The 27160-nt window shown below is 36.9% G+C and overlaps 1 protein-coding gene across 1 annotated transcript in view; it reads right to left on the bottom strand.

The window, feature by feature from the left end:
- The window catches only part of MDGA2 (MAM domain containing glycosylphosphatidylinositol anchor 2), an 825804-nt gene that overhangs the window by 8756 nt on the left and 789888 nt on the right, over positions 1–27160 (bottom strand). Inside the window, exon 15 of the mRNA XM_060167534.1 lies at positions 9713–9843. Within this exon, the coding sequence (XP_060023517.1) occupies positions 9713–9843 (131 nt within the window). The remainder of the gene's footprint in view (positions 1–9712; positions 9844–27160) is intronic.

Here is a 27160-nt window from a genome sequence, read left to right as displayed (position 1 = left end):
GTGGTGTGTTTTGGGGTGTCTGTAGACTTACTATGATTTTGGGCAGCCTCTCTGCTAATGGGTGGGGTTGTGTTCCTGTCTTGCTAGTTGTTTGGCATAGGATGTCCAGCACTGTAGCTTGCTAGTCGTTGAGTGAAGCTGGGTGCTGGCGTTGAGATGGAGATCTCTCGGAGATTTTTGCTGTTTGATATTATGTGCAGCTGGGAGGCCTCTTGTGGACCAGTGTCCTGAAGTTGGCTCTCCCACCTCAGAGGCACAGCACTGACTCCTGGCTGCAGCACCAAGAGCCTTTCATCCACAGGGCTCCTTAATTTGGGATGATTCGTTGTCTATTCAGGTATTCCACAGATGCAGGGTATATCAAGTTGATTGTGGAGCTTTAATCCGCTGCCTCTGAGGCTGCTGGGAGAGATTTCCCTTTCTCTTCTTTGTTCTGACAGTTCCCAGGGGCTCAGCTTTGGATTTGGCCCCGCCTGTGCGTGTAGGTCGCCGGAGGGCGTCTGCTCTTTGCTCAGACAGGACGGGGTCAAAGGAGCCGCCGACCCGGAGGCTCTAGCTCACCCAGGCCGGGGAGTAGGGAGGGTCACGGAGTGCGGGGCGGGCCTGCAGCGGCAGAGGCCGGCGTGACGCTGCAGCCTGAGGCGCGCCGTGCGTTCTCCCGGGGGAGCCGTCCCTGGATCCCGGGACCCTGGCAGTGGCGGGCTGCACAGGCTCCCCGGAAGGGCGTGTGGCTAGTGACCTGTGCTCGCACACAGGCCTCCTGGCGGCGGCAGCAGCGGCCTTAGCGTCCCATGTCCGTCTCTGGGCTCCGCACTCTTAGCCGCGGCTCGCGCCCGTCCCTGGAGCTCTCTCAAGCAGCGTTTTTAATCCCCTCTCCTCGTGCACCAGGAAACAAAGAGGGACGTAAAAGTCTCTTGCCTCTTCGGCAGGTCCAGACCCCTCCCCGGACTCTCTCCCGGCCAGCCTCGGCGCACCAACGCCCTGCAGGCTATGTTCACGCCGCCAACCTCAGTCCTCTCCCGGCGCTCAGACAAAAGCCGGAGCCTCAGCTCCCAGTCCCGCCCGCCCCGGCGGGCGAGCAGACAAGCCTCTCGGCTGGTGAGTGCCGGTCGGCCCGATCCTCTGCGCTGAAATCTGTCCGCTTTGCCTTCCGCACCCCTGTTGCTGTGCTCTCCTCCGCGGCTCCCAAGCTCCCCCACTCCGCCTCCCGAAGTCTCCACCCGCGAAGGGGCTTCCTAGTGTGTGGACACTTTTCCTCCTTCACAGCTCTCTCCCGCTGGTGCAGGACCCGTCCCTATCCTTTTGTCTCTGTTTAGTTTTTTCTTTTGCCCTAACCAGGTACGTGGGGGGTTCCTTGCCCTTTGGGAGGTCTGAGGTCTTCTGCCAGAGTTCAGTAGGTGCTCCGTAGGAGTTGTTCCACGCATAGATGTATTTCTGGTGTATCTGTGGAGAGGAAGGTGATCTCCGCATCTTACTCTTCCGCCATCTTCCCGGAAGTCAGGATTGCATTCCAGTATGATTTGTGTGCGAAGTGAGATGTTGGTGAAAAGGCTAATACGGGTAGGTTAGAATGTTCTGCACCTGCTCACACTTGAAATCTAAAGAGATGAAGCTGAAGTCGTAATCCTTGCATTGGGAAGGATGCTGGAGGAACACGCTTGAGAGACATGGATTTTTCCATCTTAGGTATGTAGAGGTGAGTAGACAATAAAATTATCCACAGTTTTTCTTATTTAAAGTACACAATTATTTTCACTTAATAAGTTGCTGTTACCTGGAGATAAGTGTCAATATAAAATAATGGCATTATTTTAAAAATCAAAATTAAAATGTCTAAATCATCAAAATCATTCCTGAACTTTTCAAAGCTTCTTTCCCTGGAATGATCTTGCCATTGCTCAAAGCATTTCAAAACTTCTGTTACTGACTTTAAAGTATTAAACATTCCTACTTTTCCTATTAATTTTCTTTTTCTTTCCTTCTTTCTGCCTCGCTGTGCAGCTTGATCAAAAACCCAAGGTTGAACCTAGGCTTGTGCTAAAAACAAAAGTCTTGAAGCAGCGAGGTTGTGAAGGATGCTGCCACCCTTCTTTTGTGGTCAGATTGAGAGGGAGTGTTGGGGAGACTTTGGTGGTAAACATCAGAGAGTAGATTGACTGATGGAATTTAATATGTGTGCTGCCTGCCTACTGGCAATATGTTGACCGCAAATGTGTAGTTGGCTGAACAGCAGAAATACAAATCAACAAAAGTTGAATTGTCTTATGTACAGAGGGCTGCCTCTATCTAGAACATTCTTTTATATGAATACTTCATCCCTCGGTGATCCTGATGAAGTGTTACAGTAATAAAAGCTGACTGATTTGTAAATTTATTATTTACACTTATCTGCATAACTATAGATAATACAGTTTGTCTCTGAATAAAGCAATTTGATTACTTTCCAAGCATAGCAGTGTTTTAGTTATTGTGTGGAAATAAATCAGAGAATTAGTAGTAGTTATTACTGGGATGATAAAAATAACTTTTGACAATCAAATTCTTGGCACAGTTATATAATTGGTACTTTTAATATATATTTGAAATCTTGTGATGATAGGGAATCCAATCCAATAGGCTAGAGAAATACCGTAGTCTTCCTCAGGGTCCTATTTGAACATGAAGAAAGAAAAAGGTACCGCGTAGTGTTGGCTTGTTTCCTTTTAATTTCCACAGAAGCTTTGTTATTGGGAAGATATAGATTGTTTTTTAACTCATTTGACTCTTACAAAGAAATATTTATTGCATTGTTCTGTTTATGCTCTGAACTCCAACTAGAATTATTATAACACGATTTTATAGATTCTAATAGACTTATAAACGGCTTTGAGATGAAGACCTAGAGGGATATTTTCTCCTTATATTGTTTTTGACTATGAGATAGATAACAGAAATAAAATGCATAGGTATTAAATTTAAATAATGTACCTTGGCCAAACTTTCAAGTGCTTTTAAAAATAAATCCTTGGTGACAAACATCTTTTTTCTCAAATACAAAGATGAAAAACTATAACAGTCCATTATAATATGATGTATCTCAACTTGGAAGATGTGATCTGTATGCAATGAAAAAAGTCTGAATTACATTCACTCAGAGAAGAAATGCTCTCTAGTTTTATAGATTAAATATGTCATATTTTAATGAAGTACCATCATGATTCTGACTACTATTACATTACAAGGATAAGACTATGTTATTTTCCTCTTCAATACTTCTGAAATGCATTTGGGTTAATTGCCTTGAAGACCGAATTAATGGCATCTAGATTCTCAGGGAGAAAATGTTGACGTTTAGGTCTCCTAAAGAGTGTTCAAATTGTGCAAAACCTGTTCTTCACACATAATCACACTGATCTTATTTAAAATGGTTTCCCTTAACTAAAACAAGTTTAAAATTGTAACGTTTTCACAGTGTGTGCCTGCAATTCAGCAAATTTAATATGCAAGAAATACTGCATGATTAGAAAATTAATTCCTGGTGAGTAAAGGCAAGTGGGAGTTTAAAAAATGTATGTGAATTTCTGTATTAGAATTACACTACACAAAATTATTTCAATTCATCAATTGACAGTTTCTTACATTTATTTATAATGCTTTAAAGCATGTAGATATAGATGTCAATATATAGGGAGATACAGATGATGCTGTAAAAGTTTATGTTCAAATATAATTTCTCAGAAAGGGAGGAAGAGCTACATGTAGCACTAATGAGTAAAGGTAATTGGGGAGTCAAAGACTACAACGCACTTCTGATGATGACTCAGCATTAATAGTGCCTCTGCAAATGTTTTCTTTCTGACAAGAGACATCGCTTCTGATCATTACTGCTAAGGCAAAGCCAAAGTCTTGGAATGCAGTTTGAAAACTGACAGTGTACATCACTTGGAAAAACTTTAGGATGTGAATAAATTTGAAAATAGCTATTAACATTAACAATTTTACCTTTATTTTATTACTGGTTCAGCAAATAATTAAACTATCCTTTATTTTTATTTTTTCCCTCTTACCTGCAAAGAGCAGAACTATCCTTAACCAGTACAGAAGAGATTTGAAGAGAGGTAACATAATAAACCAGGTGAGTAGCCTAAGCTTTTTCTCTGGAGAAACTATATAAATATTAACACTGAGTTTAACTTCACAAGACTCTGCCAGTCCAACTTGCTGGATAAATGTCAGTTGGTCGTTAAAGCTTCTAATCTGAAATAATAACATGAGATTTTGACTGTTGGCAAAAACAAAAAGAACTAGATCTCATTGTGAATTGCAATTAGAAAATGTTTTCAATAGTTACTTCAGGAGCCATCATCATGTCTATAATTGCTCCGGAATTTGGCTTAGAATGTCAGATATGTATCTATGTGAGCATGTAATGTCTACTAAGGAGGATGATATTTTCTGGATTATTATTATTCATAGAAATATATAAAGGCAGCATGATGTAATGAGAGCATTATAATCTCTTTTCCAATCCATATATAATGTTAAGAATCTGTGTGATTTAAGATAAATTGTCTCAAAACATACTTTCAAATCTTTAAATGAGGATATAAGAAGATCTCCAGAATTCTTTTCGCCTATACCTAAGAAAATGTAAAGACAGTATTATAATGTCTCTATACTTTTCCCTCACAAAACATTTGGAATGTACTGTGAAAGAAGTAAAGCATTTAAAAGGATAGTTAAATATTTTCCTTGGTGTAGGATGTAAAATAAAAGTGACATTCTAAGACTAACACCATATTAATTTTACTTTTTTGGAAATTTTTTCCCTAATCCTTCTGAATCCAGCTAAATATATTTTCCTCACAAGTACTGATCATGCTAAATTAATGCTAGAAAAAGAGCCCCAAAAGAAATTTCAGTAGGAGAAAACTTCTATTTGTCTGAAAAATACTACACAATAATTTGATTTTCAGCTAAGCAAACTAATTGGACGCACTGAGACAAAGAACTTTGCAAGTGGTTATTTTTTTAAAGGGTTTATGGATCAAACTAATTTGAAGGCATACAACTCCAAACAAAACATAAAATATGTCAATGTAACAGAGTCTCAAAATCACTTATATTTCATTTAAAATTCTGAGAGGTAAGAGATAACCTTTCCACTTGAATTAAAGACATCCTAGAATGCCATAAATCTACATTTGAATAACGTTAAAACTTCTCACAACTTAATCTGTACAGTAATATATTCCATACTTTTCTTTGCCATGCTTTTCTGGTAGGCATCATATACCAAAGCAAGATTTTTGAAAAGCTTGATAGTTTATAAATGACTTTTTTGTTTGTTTGTTGGGTTTTTTTTTTGGCGGTACGCGGGCCTCTCACTGTTGTGGCCTCTCCCGTTGCGGAACACAGGCTCCGGACGCGCAGGCTCAGCAGCCATGGCTCACGGGCCCACCCGCTCCGCGGCATGTGGGATCCTCCCGGACCGGGGCACGAACCCGTGTCCCCTGCATCGGCAGGCGGACTCTCAACCACTGCGCCACCAGGGAAGCCCTATAAATGACTTTTGAAGAAAAATATACTTTGTCTGAAAAAAGTTGAAAACAACAAGAAACTTGAAAACAAAATTAAATTTAAAAAATGGGGTAGGATGGTGCAGTTGCATTTCCTTGAACAATCAAGATTTATGAAATGAAAGTCCTTAGCCAATGGACCTAGAAATATCTCAGAGAAATAAGGACCTAGAGATCCAATATAAAAATATGGTTTTATTTATCTTCATTTCCTATTGGTAATTTAAATAGTTTAGAAATTCATTGATTCAAAATCTTTATTTTTAGATTGGCTTCCAGCCAGGATAGAGTAACAGAAACCAGATTTATCTTCCCAACTGAAACAACCAAATAACCGGACAAAGTACATGAAAGAATGGTATTCAGGACACTAGCCATCAGGTAATGAAGAACAGTGAACCCCTGAGTGATAGAAATCAAACAAGGTTTACCTTATGACTGCCCTATACAGAATTTATAGACTATGGTGAAAGCAGAACAAAGGTAGAGCCTGGTAGAAAATCTGGGTTGAGGAGATAGAGCTGAGAGTCCAAGGAATCCAAGGCAGCTAGAGTATGCAGGGTAGAATACAGGCCAAGAAAGAATTGCAGAGAAAGAGACATCTGCAGAGGGTACCCCTCAAGTATTCAGCAAAGTCCTGATCAGACCTTGAATGTGAGGAAACTGCCTAAGACCTGGGAAAGACCCAGGGGGATGCATTTAATGTAACAGTGCCCAGCTAACACAGAACTTGGGAAACCTCCTAATTCATGAGGCATTGGGTAGACTACTCAGAAGACTTTTGCCTCAGTATTGAGAAATAATCAGCCTGATATCAAACACTGTTCTAGTCTCTTAAAAGCAGGAACAAAAATTATCAAGCTGTTTCCAAGTAACTAAACTACATCACAAATAAGCTCAAGAATAAAGAATCACAAAAATACCCAGCAACTATGAAGGTAAAATTTACAATGTCTGACACCCAGTCAGACTACCAGACATGTAAAGGAGCAGGAAAATAATGACTTGTAAAGATGAGAAAACATCAGTTAATCAAAACCAACCAAGAACTGGCACAGATGATATTGTTAGCAGACAATGACATTAGACAGTTGTTATAATTGGATTTAATAGGTTCAAAACATTAACTTAAGACATGAAATGTATTTTTAAAAAAGACTCAAATTGAACTTACAGAGATGGAAAGTATAATGGCTGAGATGAAAAAATACACTGAGTAGGACTGAAAGCACATTAGACATTGCAAAGGAAATGATTAGTGAATGTGAAGACAGTAGGTTATTCTATAAATTGTGAATAGTGAAATAATTTTAGATAAGATGGTGGTTTTCCCAATTTCCTTACTACCTTATGCAAATTTCTTAAGAGTGGGCACTCTCTGTAATGACCAGTCTACTGGACTTGACCTCCTTTCCAATTTGAGAATCACAGTCTTTAAATTCTGCGAGCACCAAACTTTCCTGGATCTCCTTCCTTATAACTTTAAAAAACACTACTTAGGATCAAGCTCCTCTTCCACAGTTCATGTTAATGATTGGTTACTGTTCTGTGTGGTTCCACTGTCTTTAATCACTGTTCACATATGTACACTTTTCCTTGGAAATATCAACCACTCCCAGAGTTTTAGGCAGCACATACAGCCCAATGACCTACAAAAATGTTTGTCCCCAAAGCTTCAGAAAAACATATGCAATAACCTTCTGCACACCTTTTTTTTTTTTTTTTTTGCGGTACGCGGGCCTCTCACCACTGTGGCCTCTCCCGCTGTGGAGCACAGGCCCCGGACGTGCAGGCCCAGCGGCCATGGCTCGCACGCGGGATCCTCCCAGACCGGGGCACAAACCCGCGTCCCCTGCACCGGCAGGCGGACCCCCAACCACTGCGCCACCAGGGAGGCCCTACCTTCTGCACATCTTTAAGAGGATATTCCACAGGCATTTTATATTAACATGTCCAAAACAGAAGTAACCATAATCATCCCTGAAGCTTGTCTCTTTTCCTCTTTTTGTTATTTAAGGTAATGGATAAAGTAACAGACATTACTCAAGACACCCCAGTTAGAAGCTTCTTGGTCATTCATGGCTACTTCCCAAATTCCCAACATAAAAATGTTCTGCTAGTTTTTATACCTAAGTATATCTTGAAACCATCCTCTTTTCTTCATACCACTTCCCTAGTTTGTCCTTTCAATATCCTTTATGTGGATTTTACGACAGTGTTCTAACTGGTTTGCTGGCCCGATTTTATCTCCTTGAATCATCTTCCATACAACAACCTAAGTGATGTACCATGTCATCCCCTGAGTAAAATCTTTCCATAACTCCCCAGTGTCTATGCTCTTGAGGTTCCTTAACCTCATGTCACATCAGTCTTTGATTTATTTTTGTGTACCAAATTCCAGATAAATGTCTCTCTGTTTCTCTGACAAATCCTGTGATGTATGACCTCCATGTCTTGCTTTACTCTGAACTCTGCTGCAATATTAATATTAGACCTTTTTCTACTTTGCAATCCCTCTCTTCAGGTTTCACCCCATATAACAGGCTTCTCTTGACTCTCCTCCATACTCTTCTCGTTGATTAGGTGTGCTCACAGAAACTTGTGCATATTTCTATTACTGCAATTATTACAGTATGTGATGTATGTGTTTAGATGTGTATTTCCACCAATCTGAGGTAAACAATCACTATGAAATCTTCATGGCTAGCAATGTGCCTGGCACACAGTAGTAGCTCAATAAGTATTTATTGTACTGTTGTCTGTGACAGTAAATGATTGTCTTGAAGGTACTCAATAAATATTTACTAAATTGATGTCTATGGCAATAAAGGATTATCCTGAAGGAAACATTAATATAACTAGTCCCTTAAATACTTACTTTATATGTATTTGATTTAATAGTTTTGTGTTGGTAAGGCAGTGACATAGGAAGCAAAAACGTCTAGAAGAACATCATTTTTTAGAAAGAAAGGTTCTTTGATGCCTATAGAGGTATGTACATTTTAATATTAAGGTTACTTTTATCAGTAATGCTTTGGAGTTCTGTTGTCCCAGTTTAATTTGGTTTAATGATATGTTGCTTTACATTCAACTTTTTTATTCTCTCTTCTTATTCTTTTTTATTCTCTATTCAACTTATTTTATTCATTTTTTACTCAACTATTTTATTCTTCATAGAAACAAAATAATTACTAGGATCTATGAATTGAGTTGCTTTTATGTGTTTGTAGATAATCAGCTAGGATTTACTCCATTATTCTTTACCAGAGTGAAAAACTGAGTGCATTTTTATCATCCTGGTTAGTTTTAGAAGTGTAATTTCTAAATCAGTCATTAGAATTTTATAGATTAAGTTACAAGAAGACAGCATTCCACTAATTGAAAATTGGCATAATTGAAGCTCTCTGAATTTCTATACCCTTACTAAATGCCATGAAATGCAATTAAGAAATCCCCAGTAGAAAAACATACTCAGCCTGAGTATATAAAATACATATATAAAGTTACTAAAATCACTAAAACTACATTATTTTCTCCACTAAAATAGTTTATGAAAAATTTTTTCTAGCCATGATGACCATTGCTATAATCATTAAAATTTTTATTATATATTTGCAGCTAATTCTCTTAATCCTATCTAAGCCTGTCTTCTTTCCTATATAAAAACAAATAAGAGTAACTTGTTTAAAGTTCTCTAACTTTGATAATCAAAGTAATAAATTACTAAAATGACATTACCTCAAAGAGATTTTGCTAATGTATACAAAATTCCATCAAGTAAAATTCAAACAGATTATTTGAGAATTGATCATCCAGCTTCCTTTATTATAAGAATGTGTGTTGTTTGTCTTCAAGGAAAAAAATACACACATATGATTTTATAGAAACAAATTACGTTTTCTCCAGGCAAATCACTTGAATTCGGATAGACAATTATTCAAACATATTACTTGATAGATGTTAATTAATAAGAGAAAAGGACATTTTCTCTTTATAAAACAACTTTTAGAACTAAAGGGAAACTTAATCATGTTATTTTTGTGATGCTCATGTCAGAATTTTTGCATACTCATTCTAATTTTGCTCAAGATCTGCCTTTAACATTATGCTCAAGTGCAAAAATATATCCGCAGACATGATTGTTCTTTTCTTACCTGAAATGAAGTAATTGGATATATATTAACATGTGCCTCATTCCACCGTTGTCCTTTATTCCCACTTGAAGACCACAGTGGATTCTCTATCGTTGTCTGCCCTTTCAAACGTAGATAAACATTTAAAACACCTAAAAATAACAATGAAATTTTATTTTGTATATTTGCTTTGGCTTCTTGTTTGTTTCTTCTTGACTGAACACTTGTAAATTATTAAAAATGAAATTTCACAGAACACTCCAGTGTCTCCTCTTCTCTTCCCCTCTCATTTCCAACCTTGTTCTTAGGACGCTTGGCATATGTGGCAGGTCTCCAGAAATGATCACATCTTAATCCCTAGAACTTGTGAATGTTATCTTATATGGCAAAAGAGACTTAACAGATGTGATTAAATTAAGAATTTTGAGATGGGAAGATTATTCCAAATAACCTGAGTGGGTCCTAAATATTATGGTTATCTCTGGTATATTCCAAGGAGTGGGATTGCTGGGTCATATGGTAGTTCTATTTTTAGATTCTTAAGGAACCTCCATACTGATTTCCATAGTGGCTATATCAAATTACATTCCCACCAACAGTGCATGAGGGTTCCCTCGGAAGACTGAGGCAAAAGTCTTCTGAGTACTCAACCCTCAGAATGGGAGAAAGTATTTGCAAACGAAGCAACTGACAAAGGATTAATCTCCAAAATTTACAAGCAGCTCATGCAGCTCAATATCAAAAAAACAAACAGCCCAATCCAAAAATGGGCAGAAGATCTCCCATTCTGAGGGTTGTCTTTTCATCTCATTTATGGTTTCCTTTGCTGTGCAAAAGCTTTTAAGTTTCATTAGGTCCCATTTGTTTATTTTTGTTTTTATTTCCATTTCTCTAGGAGGTGAGTCAAAAAGGATCTTGCTGTGATTTATGTCATAGAGCGTTCTGCCTATGTTTTCCTCTAAGAGTTTGATAGTTTCTGGCCTTATATTTAGGTCTTTAATCCATTTTGAGTTTATTTTTGTGTATGGTATTAGGGACTGTTCTAATTTCATTCTTTTACATGTAGGTGTCCAGTTTTCCCAGCACCACTTATTGAAGAGGCTGTCTTTTTGTATATTCTTGCCTCCTTTATTAAAAATAAGGTGACCATATGTGTGTGGGTTTATCTCTGGGCTTTCTATCCTGTACCATTGATCTATATTTCTGTTTTTGTGCCAATGTCATACTATCTTGATTACTGTAGCTTTGTAGTATAGTATAAAGTCAGGGAGCCTGATTCCTCAAGCTTTATTTTTCTTTCTCAAGACTGCTTTGGCTATTTGGGGTCTTTTGTGTTTCCATACAAATTGTAAAATTTTTTGTTCTAGTTCTGTGAAAAATGCCAGTGGTAGTTTGATAGGGATTGCATTGAATCTATAGATTGCTTTGGGTAGTAGAGTCATTTTCACAATATTGATTCTTCCAATCCAAGAACATGGTATATTTCTCCATTTGTTTGTGTCGTCTTTGATTTCTTTCATCAGTATCTTATAGTTTTCTGTGTACAGGTCTTTTACCTCCTCTAGGTAGGTTTATTTCTAGGTATTTTATTCTTTTTGTTGCAATGGTAAATGGGACTGTTTCCTTAATTTCTCTTTCTGATCTTTCATTGTTAGTATAGGAATGAAAGATTTTTGTGCATTAATTTCATATCCTGCAACCTTACCAAATTCACTGATTAGTTTTAGTAGTTTTCTGGTCGCATCTTTGGGATTCTCTATGTATAGTATCATGTCATCTGCAAACAGTGACAGTTTTACTTCTTCTTTTCCAATTTGGATTCCTTTTATTTCTTTTTCTTCTCTAATTGCCATGCCTAAGACTTCCAAAACTATACTGAATAATAGCGGCGAGAGGTGACACCCTTGTCTTCTTCCTGATCTTAGAGGAAATGCTTTCCGTTTTTCACCATTGAGAATGTTTACTGTGCATTTCTCATTTATGTTTTTGTTTATGTGAATATTGCACATAAATACTGAAAAGCAGAAAAGACAATATCAAAATCATCATTAAATTGATCAATCAGAGGTAGCCTCCTTAGTATTTTGCTGTATGTTGCTTCAGTTTTTTTTTAATGTATATCTACATATGTAATATTGTATGGTGTAAAGTAGTTTATTCTTCAGATTTTTAGAGCAATTTTGTCTAATTCTTTATACATAAGATCACATGTATTCATATTATACACAAATGTATAAATATGAATATCCAATTTTTAAACAACAAAAAAATCTGCATTCTTCACATAATAGCTGTCACTTTCTAGCTGGATGACCTTGTCTTGATCTCTTAATCTCTCTGCCTCAATTTCCTCATCAGGTAAGTGATGATGATAATAGTAACTAGCATAAGTTTTTTGGGGAAAATTAAAATGAGTTAAAGTATGTAAACCATAAATTATGTCTCAAACATTATCTTCACTATATTTTATTATCTATCAAGATTCAAATAATATTTCTCTATTTCTCTCTCAGTGCAATAGATTACATTAGTACATTTCATGATGTTGAACTACGACTATATTACAGGAATAATTTTACTTGGTATAGGACTACTATTTTCTTATTATGGTTGATTTAATTTGCTAGTATTATATTTAGAAATAATGCATATATATTGTATTTAGAAATAATGCTTGTATATATAACTTTATCCAGCTTTGTTTTCTTATCTTTCCACTTTGCAAGATCACTTTTTGCTTCAGAATCTATTATCATCTATCTCTTTCCCCTTCAGTGTAAGACATAAAATCAGTACCTCCTTGGTACTGATTTATTTTCCATAGTGTAGATTCTGTTCTGTTTCTAATGTCATCTTTATCCAGCTGTATTGTTTATGATGTTACATTCTTCTCTGATCTCATCAAGCTCCCCTTTATTTTAGTCTTTTATCCAGTTCCTTCTTTTCTTGGCCCACTGTTATAACATTCTTATCTTTTTTTGTCTCATAAAGTTCATATTCCAATTTTATTGAAAATCTAAAGCATATACTGTACAAATTTGCCTTCCTCTGAACTGTCAGTAATTCTTCTTCAACAATATGTGCTTTTTTACTGTGTGCATGTTAGCCTCTTTTTATACTGTGGAATCTTTAATTGAGCCTGATTTTCTCTCTCTCTCTCTCTTTTATTTTCTTTCTCTTTATTCATCTTAAATAGTACTTAGTAATCTTGTGGCATTTCTCCCAAAACTACTAATGGGGCTTCTTTTATATTCACAGGATGGGTGTGGATTTTGTTAGCTCCTCCTCTAAGATCTAAATCTGGAGGCCAGGTGAATGTGAGGTTTCACTACTAGATAAAGATTTAACAATCTGAGAATAGTGGAAAAGTATTTGTACCTTGAGCCTTTTAAGAGTTGAACTTTCTGGGGTTTTGCCTCTGTGCTCAGTGAGCCATTGTGGCAGGGAGTAGCTTTCTGAATCCATCTTTCTATTTTCTATTTTGGACACTCAGAGGGGCTCAGTTTTTCTTGCGTGCTGGTGTTGGTCTCTTGTACTTCAGAAAGGCAATTTTGTGCCAGAAGGAAAAGTCACCACAGCACATATTTCTGTGTGATGTCACTACATTATATTTCAAAACATTAATCCACAGTAGGGAGGGGTCCCAAGGAAATCAAGCTCAAATAAAAATAAATTGCGAAGGCAGGGGGGAAGATGGCGGAAGAGTAAGACGCGCAGATCACTTTCCTCCCCACAGATACATCAGAAATACATCTACACGAGGAACAACTCCTATAGTACACCCACTGAACGCTGGCAGAAGACCTCAGATCTCCCAAAAGGCAAGAAACTCCCCATGTACCTGGGTAGGGCAGAAGAAAAAAGAAAAAACAGACACAAAAGAATAGGGATGGGACCTGCACCAGTGGGAGAGAGCTGTGAAGGAGGAAAGGTTTCCACACACTAGAAGCCCCTTCGCGGGCAGAGACTGTGGGTGGCGGAGGGGGAAGCTTCGGAGCTGCGGAGGAGAGCACAGCAACAGGGGTGCGGAGGGCAAAGTGGAGAGATTCCTGTACAGAGGATCGGTGCCGACCAGCACTCACCAGCCCGAGAGGCTTGTCTGCTCACCCGCTGGGGTAAGGGGGTGCTGGGAGCTGAGGCTCAGGCTTCTGTCGGATGGCAGGGAGAGGACTGGCAGCGTGAACACAGCCTGCAGGGGGTTAGTACACCACGGCTAGCCAGGAGGGATCCAGGAAAAGGTCTGGACCTGCCGAAGAGGCAAGAGACTTTTTCTTCCCTCTTTGTTTCCTGGTGTGCGAGGAGAGGGGATTAAGAGCGCTGCTTAAAGGAGCTCCAGAGACGGGCGCGAGGTGCTGCTAAAAGCGCAGACCCCAGAGCAGGGCATGAGACGCTAAGGCTGCTGCTGCCGCCACCAAGAATCCTGTGTGCGAGCACAGGTCACTATCCACATTGCCGCTCCCGGGAGCCTGTGCAGCCCGCCACTGCCAGGGTCCCGGGATACAGGGACAACTTCCCAGGGAGAACGCAAGGCGCGCTTCAGGCTGGTGCAACGCCCTGCTGGCTTCTGCCGCCGCAGGCTCGCCCCGCACTCCATGCCCCTCCCTCCCCCCGGCCTGAGTGAGCCAGAGTCCCTGAAGCAGCTGCTCCTTTAACCCTGTCCTGTCTGAGCGAAGAACAGACGCCCTCCAGCCACCTACACGCAGAGGCGGGGCCAAATCCAAAGCTGAACCCCAGGAGCTGTGCGAACAAAGAAGAGAAAGGGAAATCTCTCCCAGAAGCCTCAGGAGCAGCGGATTAAATCTCCACAATCAATTTGATGTACCCTGCATAGGTGGAATACCTGAATAGACAACGAATCATCCCAAATTGAGGAGGTGGACTTTGAGAGCAAGATATATTATTTTTCCCCTTTTCCTCTTATTGTAAATGTGTATGTGTATGCTTCTGTGTGAGAATTTCTCTGTATAGCTTTGCTTTCACCATTTGTCCTCAGGTTCTGTCTGTCCATTTTTTTTCTTAATAATTACTTTTTATTTTAATAACTTTATTTTATTTTATCTTTATTTTATTTTATCTTCTTCCTTCCTTCCTCCCTTCCTTCCTTCCTTCCTTCCTCTTTTTTTTCCCTTTTATTCTGAGCCCTGTGTATGAAAGGCTCTTGGTGCTGCAGCCAGGAGTCAGTGCTGTGCCTCTGATGTGGGAGAGCCAACTTCAGGACACTGGTCCACAAGAGACCTCCCAGCTCCACATAATAACAAATGGTGAAAATCTCCTAGAGATCTCCATCTGAACACCAACACCCGGCTTCACTCAATGACCTGCAAGCTACAGTGCTGGACACCCTATGGCAAACAACTAGCAAGACAGGAACAAAACCACACCCATTAGCAGAGAGGCTGCCTAAAATCATTATAAGGCCACAGACACCCCAAAACACACTACCAGACGTTGACCTGCCCACCAGAAAGACAAGATCCAACCTCATCCACCAGAACACAGGCACTAGTCCCCTCCACCAGGAAGCCTACACAACCCACTGAACCAATTTTAGCCACTGGGGACAGACACCAAAAACAATGGGAACTATGGACCTGCAGCCTGCAAAAAGGAGACCCCAAACACAGTAAGATAAGCAAAATGAGAAGACAGAAAAACACACAGCAGATGAAGGAGCAAGATAAAAACCCACCAGACCTAACAAATGAAGAGGAAATAGGGAGTCTACCTGAAAAAGAATTCAGAAAATGATAGTAAAGATGATCCAAAATCGTGGAAATAGAATAGAGAAAATGCAAGAAACATTTAACAAGGACCTAGAAGAACTAAAGAGGAAACAAGCAATGATGAACAACACAATAAATGAACTTAAAAATATTCTAGAAGGGATCAATAGCAGAATAACTGAGGCAGAAGAACAGATAAGTGACCTGGAAGATAAAATAGTGGAAATAACTACTGCAGAGCAGAATAAAGAAAAAAGAATGAAAAGAACTGAGGACAGTCTCAGAGACCTCTGGGACAACATTAAATGCACCAACATTCGAATTATAGGGGTCCCAGAAGAAGAAGAGAAACAGAAAGGGACTGAGAAAATACTTGAAGAGATTATAGTTGAAAATTTCCCTAATATGGGAAAGGAAACACTTAATCAAGTCCAGGAGGGACAGAGAGTCCCATACAGGATAAATCCGAGGAGAAACATGCCAAGACACATATTAATCAAACTATCAAAAATTAAATACAAAGAAAACATATTAAAAGCAGCAAGGGAAAAACAACAAATAACACACAAGGGAATCCCCATAAGGTTAACAGCTGATCTTTCAGCAGAAACTCTGCAAGCCAGAAGGGAGTGGCAGCACATATTTAAAGTGATGAAGGAGAAAAACCTACAACCAAGATTAGTCTACCCAGCGAGGATCTCATTAAGATTTGATGGAGAAATTAAAACCTTTACAGACATGCAAAAGCTGAGGGAGTTCAGCACCACCAAATAAGCTTTACAACAAATGCTAAAGGAACTTCTCTAGGCAAGAAACACAAGAGAAGGAAAAGACCTACAATAACAAACCCAAAACAATTAAGAAAATGGGAATAGGAACATACATATCGATAATTACCTTAAATGTAAATGTATTAAATGCTCCCACCAAAAGACACAGACTGGCTGAATGGATACAAAAACAAGACCCATATATATGCTGTCTACAAGAGACCCACTTCAGACCTTGGGACACATACAAACTGAAAGTGAGGGGATGGAAAAAGATATTCCATGCAAATGGAAATCAAAAGAAAGCTGGCATAGCAATTCTCATATCAGACAAAATAGACTTTTAAATAAAGACTATTACAAGAGACAAAGAAGGACACTACATAATGATCAAGGGATAGATCCAAGAAGAAGATATAACAATTGTAAATATTTATGCACCCAACATAGGAGCACCTCAATACATAAAGCAAATACTAACAGCCATAAAAGGGGAAATTAACAGTAACACATTCATAGTAGGGGACTTTAACACCCCACTTTCACCAATGGGCAGATCATCCAAAATGAAAGTAAATAAGGAAACACAAGTTTTAAATGATACATTAAACAAGATGGATTAAATTGATATTTATAGGACATTCCATCCCAAAACAACAGAATACACATATTTCTCAAGTGCTCATGGAACATTCTCCAGGGTAGATCATATCTTGGGTCACAAATCAAGCCTCGGTAAATTTAAGAAAATTGAAATTGTATCAAGTATCTTTTCCGACAACAACGTAATGAGACTAGATATCAATTACAGGAAAAGAGCTGTAAAAATACAAACACATGGAGGGTAAACAATACACTACTTAATAACGAAGTGATCACTGAAGAAATCAAAGAGGAAATCAAAAAATACCTAGAAACAAATGACATTGAAAAAACGACAACCCAAAACCTATGGGATACAGCAAAAACATTTCTAAGAGGGAAGTTTATAGCAATACAATCCTATTTTAAGAAACAGGAAACATCTCAAATAAACAACCTAATCTTGCACCTAAAGCAATTAGAGAAAGAAGAACAAAAACCCCCCAAAGTTAGCAGAAGGAAAGAAATCATAAAGATCAGATCAGAAATAAATGAAAAAGAAATGAAGGAAACGATAGCAAAACAAAACTAAAAGCTGGTTTTTTGAGAAGATGAACAAAATTGATAAACTATTAGCCAGACTCATCAAGAAAAAAAGGGAGAAGACTCAAATCAATAGAATGAGAAATGAAAAAGGAGAAGTAACAACTGATACTGCAGAAATACAAAAGATCATGAGACATTACTACAAGCAACTCTATGCCAATAAAATAGACAACCTGGAAGAAATGGACAAATCCTTAGAAATGCACAACCTGCCAAGACTGAGTCAGGAAGAAATAGAAAATATGAACAGACGAATCACAAGCACTGAAATTGAAACTGTGATTAAAAATCTTCCAACAAACAAAAGCCCAGGACCAGATGGCTTCACAGGCAAATTCTGTCAAACATTTAGAGAAGAGCTAACACCAATACCTCTCAAACTCTTCCAAAATATAGCAGAGGGAGGAACACTCCCAAACTCATTCTATGAGGCCACCAACACTCTGATACCAAAACCAGACAAAGATACTACAAAAAAAGAAAATTACAGGTCAATATCACTGATGAACATAGATGCAAAAATCCTCAACAAAATACTAGCAAACAGAATCCAACAGCACATTAAAAGCGTCATACACCATGATCAAGTGGGGTTTATTCCAGGAATGCAAGGATTCTTCAATATATGCAAATCAATCAACGTGATACACCATATTAACAAATTGAAGGAGAAAAACCATATGATCATCTCAATAGATGCAGAGAAAGCTTACAACAAAATTCACCACCCATTTATGATAAAAACCCTGCAGAAAGTAGGCATAGAGGGAACTTTCCTCAACATAATAAAGGCCATATAGGACAAACACACAGCAACATCGTCCTCAATGGTGAAAAACTGAAAGCATTTCCACTAAGATCAGGAACAAGACAAGGTTGCTCACTATCCTCACTGTTATTCAACATAGTTTTGGAAGTTTTAGGCACAGCAATCAGAGAAGAAAAGGAAATAAAAGGAATGGAAATTGGAAAAGAAGAAGTAAAGCTGTCACTGTTTGCAGATGACATGATACTATACATAGAGAATCCTATAGATGCTACCAGAAAACTACTAGAGCCAATCAATGAATTTGGTAAAGTTGCAGGATACAAAATTAATGCACAGAAATCTCTGGCATTCCTATACACTAATGATGAAAAATCTGAAAGTGAAATCAAGAAAACACTCCCATTTACCACTGCAACAAAAAGAATAAAATATCTAGGCATAAACCTACCTAAGGAGACAAAAGACCTGTATGCAGAAAATTATAAGACACTGATGAAAGAAATTAAAGATGATACAAATAGATGGAGAGATATACCATGTTCTTGGATTGCAAGAATCAACATTGTGAAAATGACTCTACTACCCAAAGCAGTCTACAGATTCAATGCAATCCCTATCAAACTACCACTGGCATTTTTCACAGAACTAGAACAAAATATTTCACAATTTGTATGGAAACACAAAAGACCCCAAATAGCCAATGAAATCTTGAGAACAAAAAACGGAGCTGGAAGAATCAGGCTCCCTGACTTCAGACTGTACTATAAAGCTATAGTAATCAAGATAGTATGGTACTGGCACAAAAACAGAAAGATAGATCAATGGAACAGGATAGAAAGCCCAGAGGTAAACCCATGCTCATATGGTCACCTTATCTTTGATAAAGGAGGCAGGAATGTATAGTAGAGAAAGGACAGCCTCTTCAATAAGTGGTGCTGGGAAAACTGGACAGGTACATGTAAAAGTATGAGATTAGATCACTCCCTAACATCATACACAAAAAGAAGCTCAAAATGGATTAAAGACCTAAATGTAAGGCCAGAAACTATCAAACTCTTAGAGGAAAACATAGGAAGAACACTCTATGACATAAATCACAGCAAGATCCTTTTTGACCCACCTCCTAGAGAAATGGAAATAAAAACAAAACTAAACAAATGGGACCTAATGAAACTTCAAAGCTTTTGCACAGCAAAGGAAACCATAAACAAGACTAAAAGACAACCCTCTGAATGGGAGAAAATATTTTCTAAAGAAGCAACTGACAAAGGATTAATCTCCAAAATTTATAAGCAGCTCATGTAGCTCAATAACAAAAAACCAAACAACCCAATCCAAAAATGGGAAGAAGAACTGAAGAGACATTTCTCCAAATAAGATATAGAGATTGCCAACACACACATGAAAGAATGCTCAACATCATTAATCATTAGAGAAATGCAAATCAAAACTACAATGAGATATCATCTCACACCAGTCAGAACGGCCATCATCAAAAAATCTAGAAACAATAAATGCTGGAGAGGGTGTGGAGAAAAGGGAACCCTCTTGCACTGCTGGTGGGAATGTGAATTGGTACAGCCATTATGGAGAACAGTATGGAGGTTCCTTAAAAAACTAAAAATAGAACTACCATATGACCCAGCAATCCCACTACTGGGCATATACCCTGAGAAAACCATAATTCACAAAGAGTGATGTACCAAAATATTCATTGGAGCTCTATTTACAATAGCCAGGAGATGGAAGCAACCTAAGTGTCCATCATCGGATGAATGGATAAAGAAGATATGGCACATATTTACAATGGAGTATTACTCAGCCATAAAAAGAAATGAAATTGAGTTATTTGTAGCGAGGTGGGTGGACCTAGAGTCTGTCATACAGAGTGAAGTAAGTCAGAAAGAGAAAGACAAATACCATATGCTAACACATATATATGGAATCTAAGAAAAAAAAAAAGTCATGAACCTAGGGGTAAGACGGGAATAAAGACAGAGATCTACTAGAGAATCGACTTGAGGATATGGGGAGGGGGAAGGGTAAGTGATAAAGTGATAGAGTGGCATGGACATATATACACTACCAAACGTAAAATAGATAGCTAGTGGGAAGTAGCCGCATAGCACAGGGAGATCAGCTCGGTGCTTTGTGACCACCTAGAGGGGTGGGATAGGGAGGGTGGGAGGGAGGGAGACGCAAGAGGGAAGAGATATGGGAACATATGTATATGTATAACTGATTCACTTTGTTATAAAGCAGAAACTAACACACCATTGTAAAGCAATTATACTCCAATAAAGATGTAAAAAATATAAATAAATAATTAAATAATTAAATTGCATTAAACATTAAATAAAGTGATAGTACTTTTTTGAACCTCTTGTCATTGGATGAACAAAGCATTATGTAGCATATACCTTTCAGAAATTATTTGAAGAAATAGCCTGTGTGCGAATTAATTAGGAAAGGACTGCTTGCCTATTCCATGGCCTACCTCTAGTATAGCTTCTAGCTGTATCAGTGGTAACTGATTGAGTTGAGCTGTAATAATTTCTACTGATTTCTATTTAAACTGTATTGCTTTTTCAGAAAGGAAAGCAACAGTTATCTTTTAATTTTTATTTTACTTTATTTTTTGTATTTCTTAAATATATCCCTTTAGCTTCTTAACCTAGTAGAAGTCCTTCAATAGCTTGCATGTAAAAAAATGAAGCCTGCTCCCTCTAAGCTACCAATGCAGTTCAAGTTGTTCCATACATTAAAAAATTATCAATGGATACTTAAGTAAATGTGAGGTGCTAATGTAAACAGATGGCAGTGAATGAATTACCATTTTATATGGAAGTCTTATTTCTCTGGGGTAGCATGGCCTGTTATTTTGATTAAAGTGACAGGAATCAATCCTGTCATCAAATCAGTACATGGAAATTTCTTTTAAATGTTAATAAAATGATTATACACTTTTTAGACTTATTCATTTTAATTTGGCTAACAAAGCAGTGTTTACTATATGTCTTTCAGAATTTACTTAAAGTAATAAATGCATACTTTTGAAATAAAACATATTAATATATATGACTTACCATTACTATATCAATAATGATAGATTACTGTATCTATATTGAATGTATTTTATCTCAGAGAATATGCTTTGCTGTGATCATGTTTACTTTTTCTTAAATAACATTTTCTTTTTACATATATAATTTCAAAGTTGAATTATTACTATTTATATTTATTGAACGTGTACTATGTGAAAAATATTTTTCTTAGGTCTAAAGAGGCCAGGTCTAAATTATCCCAGATTTTGAATTGGTTTTTGAATAGATTATATAGCTAGATTTTACTTAAAAAGGCAAGTATCACTTTTTTTATAACAAAAAGACACTAGAAATATAACTGAAATAAGTTCTTTCAAATATATTATAATTTAATTGTCTTATTCTTATGTACATAATATTAATTATATTCCATTTTCCAAATCAATGAATACAAATTATTGATTCACTGGTCTATTTTAGAGCTGATGACAAAAATGCTATTAACAGACAAATGATTTTGGAACATTTTTTAAAGCATGTTTACAGCTTTTAAGGTATAAAAGAGAATTCAGTACCAAAATTTACTTAAACTTATGTCCAGGTCGTCTTGGTCAACAAAATTAGAACTTGCAAAACAGAATAAAGCTATTCAAGAGAAGTTAGATTCAGCAAAGCTGATTCAGCGCATTATTATAGTATTACAGTAAGAAAATTCCAAAGTGAATATGATAGATTGTGTTAATACCCTTTAAAAGTAACTTTAAATCCTCAGAGGCAGTGTATTTATGCTTTGGTAAGCACCAGATATCAATAGGTATGAATTTAATCATCCCCAAGTATTTTCAAATGTTATGTAGTGCCATGACACAAGTTTGAAGTTGGTAAGCAAAACTTAACTATCTTTTTCTTCTGGGTTTCCTAATTCTTATCTTTTGGTCACCAGTCTTTAAGAGTTAGGTGCCAGAATTAGAGATAACTTTGTTCATCTCATGCTTAGGGATTACAGTCAGAAAGGCTAAATGAACTAAATGCCGTATTATCTCATGAGCAGTGACCTAAGGTTTGGGGTTATTCATGGTGTTATTCAATAACACACTTCTTATTTTAATATTATTTCATACAAATTGCAGTATAAAATATAAGTTGCTTAAATATTATTTTTAATTACTGTTACCAAGTTCTCTTCTTTCTTTAAGTCCTTAGCATAAACTTACTTTTAATTATTTTACTATAAATATGTGTTTTATATGTTTTAGATAAATAATTTAAATATATGTCCTAAAATGTGTATACTTCTTTTTTTAATAGATACTTGAAATTACCAAGTTCATATAAATTAATCTGTAATTTGCTTTACTCCAAAGCCTGGGGAATCACTTGAATATAAATCACATTTTTATTCTAATCATTAATACAGGCTCATTAATTTGAGTTTCAAGATGTGCCAAAATCACCTAGCTCCAGGGAAGAGCTGTCTATTGATAGGTAATTGGTAACATCATTTGTATTATACACACAGACAAAATGGGAAATTATAAAATCATTATTTTCTGCTTGAATAGAAACAGCTGCAGCATTCATTGTTATTATTTTTTAAAATATATAATTGCAATGATAACTTAAATAAAAAGTGTCAGTTCACTTTCTCCAGTCATTACCATGCCTTCTTGTATCCAGTTGAATCTCTACATTAGTGTCCAATAAATTTACTAAAACATAGCTTTCATCAGGCTTTCTATTTCTCTGATATATGCAGAGACCTTATATAGATCTTGTCATTATTTGTTTCTAAAGCCAAGCAGGACCCTGTGGGGCCCTCCCAGGTACAAATCCTTTCCAGGTCCTCCATTTCTTGCTTATAGGAACAAGGCTTCAGTTTCCTAGACCTTTCAGGACTACCAAAGGGCAAATTCAAACAGTTGCTAACCAGAAAAGTGAAGGAATGCAGAAACAAAGGAGGAACAGTCAAGAAACAATAGTGCAGTGATGGGGCAGGGTCCTGGTTCCTCCTGAAGAAGTATACATAACAACATCTTCGAATTCTTCTGCACGAACTAAGGCCCCCACCTAGGTGGAGGATGGTAACATATGGCTGAGCACAAGATTCCTGGAGCACTGCCCTGTTACCTCAGCACCAACCAATCAGAAGAAAGTCTCATACCCTGCATTGCTCACCCCAAGGTTTGCTTATAAAAACGCTTCCCCAAAAACCATCAGGGAGTTTGGGCTTTGTAGCTTGACCTGTGTGTTCTCCTTGCTTGGCTTTTGCAATAAACCTTTCCCTGATACAAACTCTGACACTTGGGTTTGTTTGGCCTCACTGTGCATAGGACACACTAACTTGCATTCATCAACACTTAGCTCTTTTAGAGGATGGTTTACATTTCTTTTCTTCCTTAGAAACTTTATTTTAACTCTGCTGTTCTAGGTGTTCTCTCCTTGTTCACCCATGGCATGGGCCTATCATGCATTTTTGGTGTATATTACTTTTTGGCTTTTATTCAGTAATTTATTACCCTAAATAAATTATAAACTATTTGATGGATAAGGACCTTTTATCTTAATTCTCTTTTATCCTTTATAGTTCCCTAAACACCACTAGGCACATAGCATGTGCAATTCATCCTATTGAACAGAAATGAGTGAATCTAAGACCTAAGGGTAAAAGTACTCATCATAATAAACCTACACTTCCAATGAAGTTAGTTTAAAAAGGTTGGTACACTGGATGAGAAACAAAAGCATTTAACTTATTTGCTTACCATTAATTTGATTGATGAAGTAATACTGTTTATTAATTACACTGAAAATGAGATGTATATTTGAAACACAAGACTTTCTCAGTCACATTATTAATTTTGTTTAAACATCCTAGCTTCTACTATACCTTGTCTGAGGCAATGTAGGGGATCAGAATTTGCCACCCTAAAATATGTCTCTTTGGCATATTAATTGTTTTAAGCTTGTTATTTTTCTGAGAAACAGCAGAAGTGGGAAAGACTCTGAAAACCAAGTAGGAGTTGCCCTTTTGTAAGAAACATGTACATTTATAAGGGAAATCTCCATTTGTAAGTGTGTCTCCCTCTTATACCTGGACACATGTATACATGAGGACAACCAGGTCTCTAGAAACTCTTATCAATAGAGAAGGCAATGACTTAAATCTGCATCACAATCACCCAGTTACTGCACTTTTCCTGGTAACCTCCCATAGCTGACTCTCCCTACCCTCAGCATCCTCTTTTATCTTTAGCTGAGGAGGGTAGTCAAGGTGAGAACTTTGGCCATTTTGAGGAGTTACTCAGTTTTTCTGGGTCTCTCCCATGTATACACATTACTAAACTTTGTTTGATTTTCTCCTGTTAATTTATCTCATGTCAATTTAATTCTTAGACCAGCCAGAACCCAGAAAAGTAGAGGAAAACTTCTTCCTCAACAGGACCATCACCAATGAATAATTAAATAGGAAGAAAATAAATTTAGGGACAGTTGGTGGTTCATAACCAGAGACTTAAAAGGTAAATGTACTACATATTACATATGGTCTTATTAGAGAGTCTGTGACAAGGATCTGTAATAATATTTTGATTATACGTGGTAATAAATCATGGTTAAAGTCTATCTACTACCCCCTTAAAAAATTCATCTTAATTTAACAAAGCAGTTTACTGAATGAATGTCTTCTTTCTATTGCATTGTTTTCACACTGATGACATTGGCATTATCAGTATTAACTACAAACAAGACTTCACTGAAAGCATTATATAATTCTTAACAGAAAGAGTGGCTTAATATCAATTATTAACTAACAGCCCACTGTAGGTAGCTATTCTCTAATATTTAAATGTAGAATACTAAATAACTATCTATTCTCTCAGCCACCAGGGAATTGTCTTTTACAAGGACCTTAATTCTGAGAAATTATCGAGATGTAAGTATCTCAAAATTACATATTTATTTTGCTGAGATTCTTCTACAGTCAATGTAATTAAGACTCTAAAATAATGGCACCTTAATATTTTTTTTTTCAGGCTCAAATCGACTCTCACACGGTATTCAACGCCAAGGGGAAAAATATGTGAGTAGATTTTCTGTTTTACAAATATATCTGAGATATAAGCAAAAATGTTGATTTAAAAAAATACTAATCAGAAGAAATATGATCTTTGACTAAAATAAGAATAAAAATCAGATTCCTAAAATCATGCAAAAGATTGTCACCTTTGCTTTCTCTACACCTTGTATAAAAACATTTAAGTCCCCTTTTAAAAATCTTTGAATGTCAGCACTGAGAAAGCTTTAATCCAGCTCTTGCTAAAGGATAACCTGAGATATCTTATTAAGAGAAACTTAATTGAGGTTAATTTCAGATTCATTAAATTTTATTTCTACATTTTGTTAGATCATCATAAGGTAACATGGATCATAATATTTCAGCTGAAAACCCAAATTTTATTCTTTAATGTTATTATGGCCTTTCAGTATATACAATTTTTATTTGTACATGTTTCATGTTTTTTCTAAAAATACTACATGAAGATATTGCTAAGAGTATAGCAATATCTATATAGTATAGCAATATCTATATTGCTTATAGATACTGAGTACTTTTACAAAATACTAAGTACTTTCATAAAGATAAATTTCCCTTTAATTAATTAAGAAATATGTGACACTTTTGTTTTCCTCTACACTTTAGCTGCCAGATAACTTAAATTCAAATTCAAGATAAGTCAGTGATTAACTTCTATTTTTTTTCCAACCTATCCTATAAGGTCTTGGTGAAACTACCTTCTGGTTTCAATCTAAACTCATACTTTCATTTCCCTCATGTTGTCATTCTTCTAGCACACTCAGAAACTAAAGTATCTATTTTTGGATGATTTTTAAAAAATCTATTGAGCATTTGTTTTTTCAGAGGATCAAATATAAATAAATCATGCTATTGCTCTCAAGGAGCTTACAGTCTAACAGGGGTCAGGGTGACAAACATTATGATAAAGATGTGCACCAGGTGTTAGGAGAACAGAAGGAGCAGGGAGGATGGGGAGGAATTTGAGCAGATGTCTTTGAGTTGGATTTTGAAGGAAGAATATGAGTAACCTAGATGATTAAAGAGGTGAAAAAGTACTACTTCTACCATATGTTTTAAAAAATATTCATTTACTTAACAAATATTTATGGATGGTCAAATAAACATTTACATTTGCAGGGTACCATGTGATGAGAAGAATCATTGTTTCTACTCTTCCAAAGTATACAGTTCAAGTAGGACAAAAAACAGAGTCTGTAAAGAAGCCCCAGATACAACATAGATTGATTTGGAGAACTTCAGGTATAACTGGAATAAACCATGGAGCTGCCCCAAGGAGATGCCAGAAAAGCATGTATCCTTGAGGTCCTTACGTTACTAGTTTTAGAGAATGATCTTTATCCCCAGAAACTAGGGGCCACAGAGACAGCAAGGAAGGCAGTTAGCAGACTAATTCAGTACAATACACAAGAAGGGATGGAGAGTCGAACTGAGCATTATATCCTAAAATACATTTCAAAACGCTGAGGATTGATGTCCTGATCGTCAACCTCTCCAGCTCTCTCTATATCCCTGATCAGTATCGATTTCCTTTTACCACTTTCCTAAAATGGTTTACTCTTTGAAAATGAAACCTTTGCATTTATTTTAAACAGAAAATAGAAACTGTTAAGAAGACAAATTTCACATCTGTTTGCTGTTCTTGCATCTAAGAATGAATCAAAAGCCACATTCTTAATTGTTTTCATCCCATCTCAGTAGAAGAGACATTAGTATCCTCTTCAAGGCTAATCCCCCACCAGACCTCTAAATTCTCATCTCTTCAAGAAACTTGCTTCCCTCTGATTTGTGTATCTCTAAACTTACCCTTTCTTTTAACTCTTTTTTCTCTTATTTAAGTCCTTTTACAATCCCACATCTCTCTACTTCATCACTTCTTCCT

Source organism: Lagenorhynchus albirostris, chromosome 1, assembly GCF_949774975.1.
Source record: "Lagenorhynchus albirostris chromosome 1, mLagAlb1.1, whole genome shotgun sequence".
NCBI lineage: Eukaryota > Metazoa > Chordata > Mammalia > Artiodactyla > Delphinidae > Lagenorhynchus > Lagenorhynchus albirostris.
Note: the sequence above shows the minus strand (reverse complement) of the source record. Positions and strands in the feature narration are given on the sequence as shown.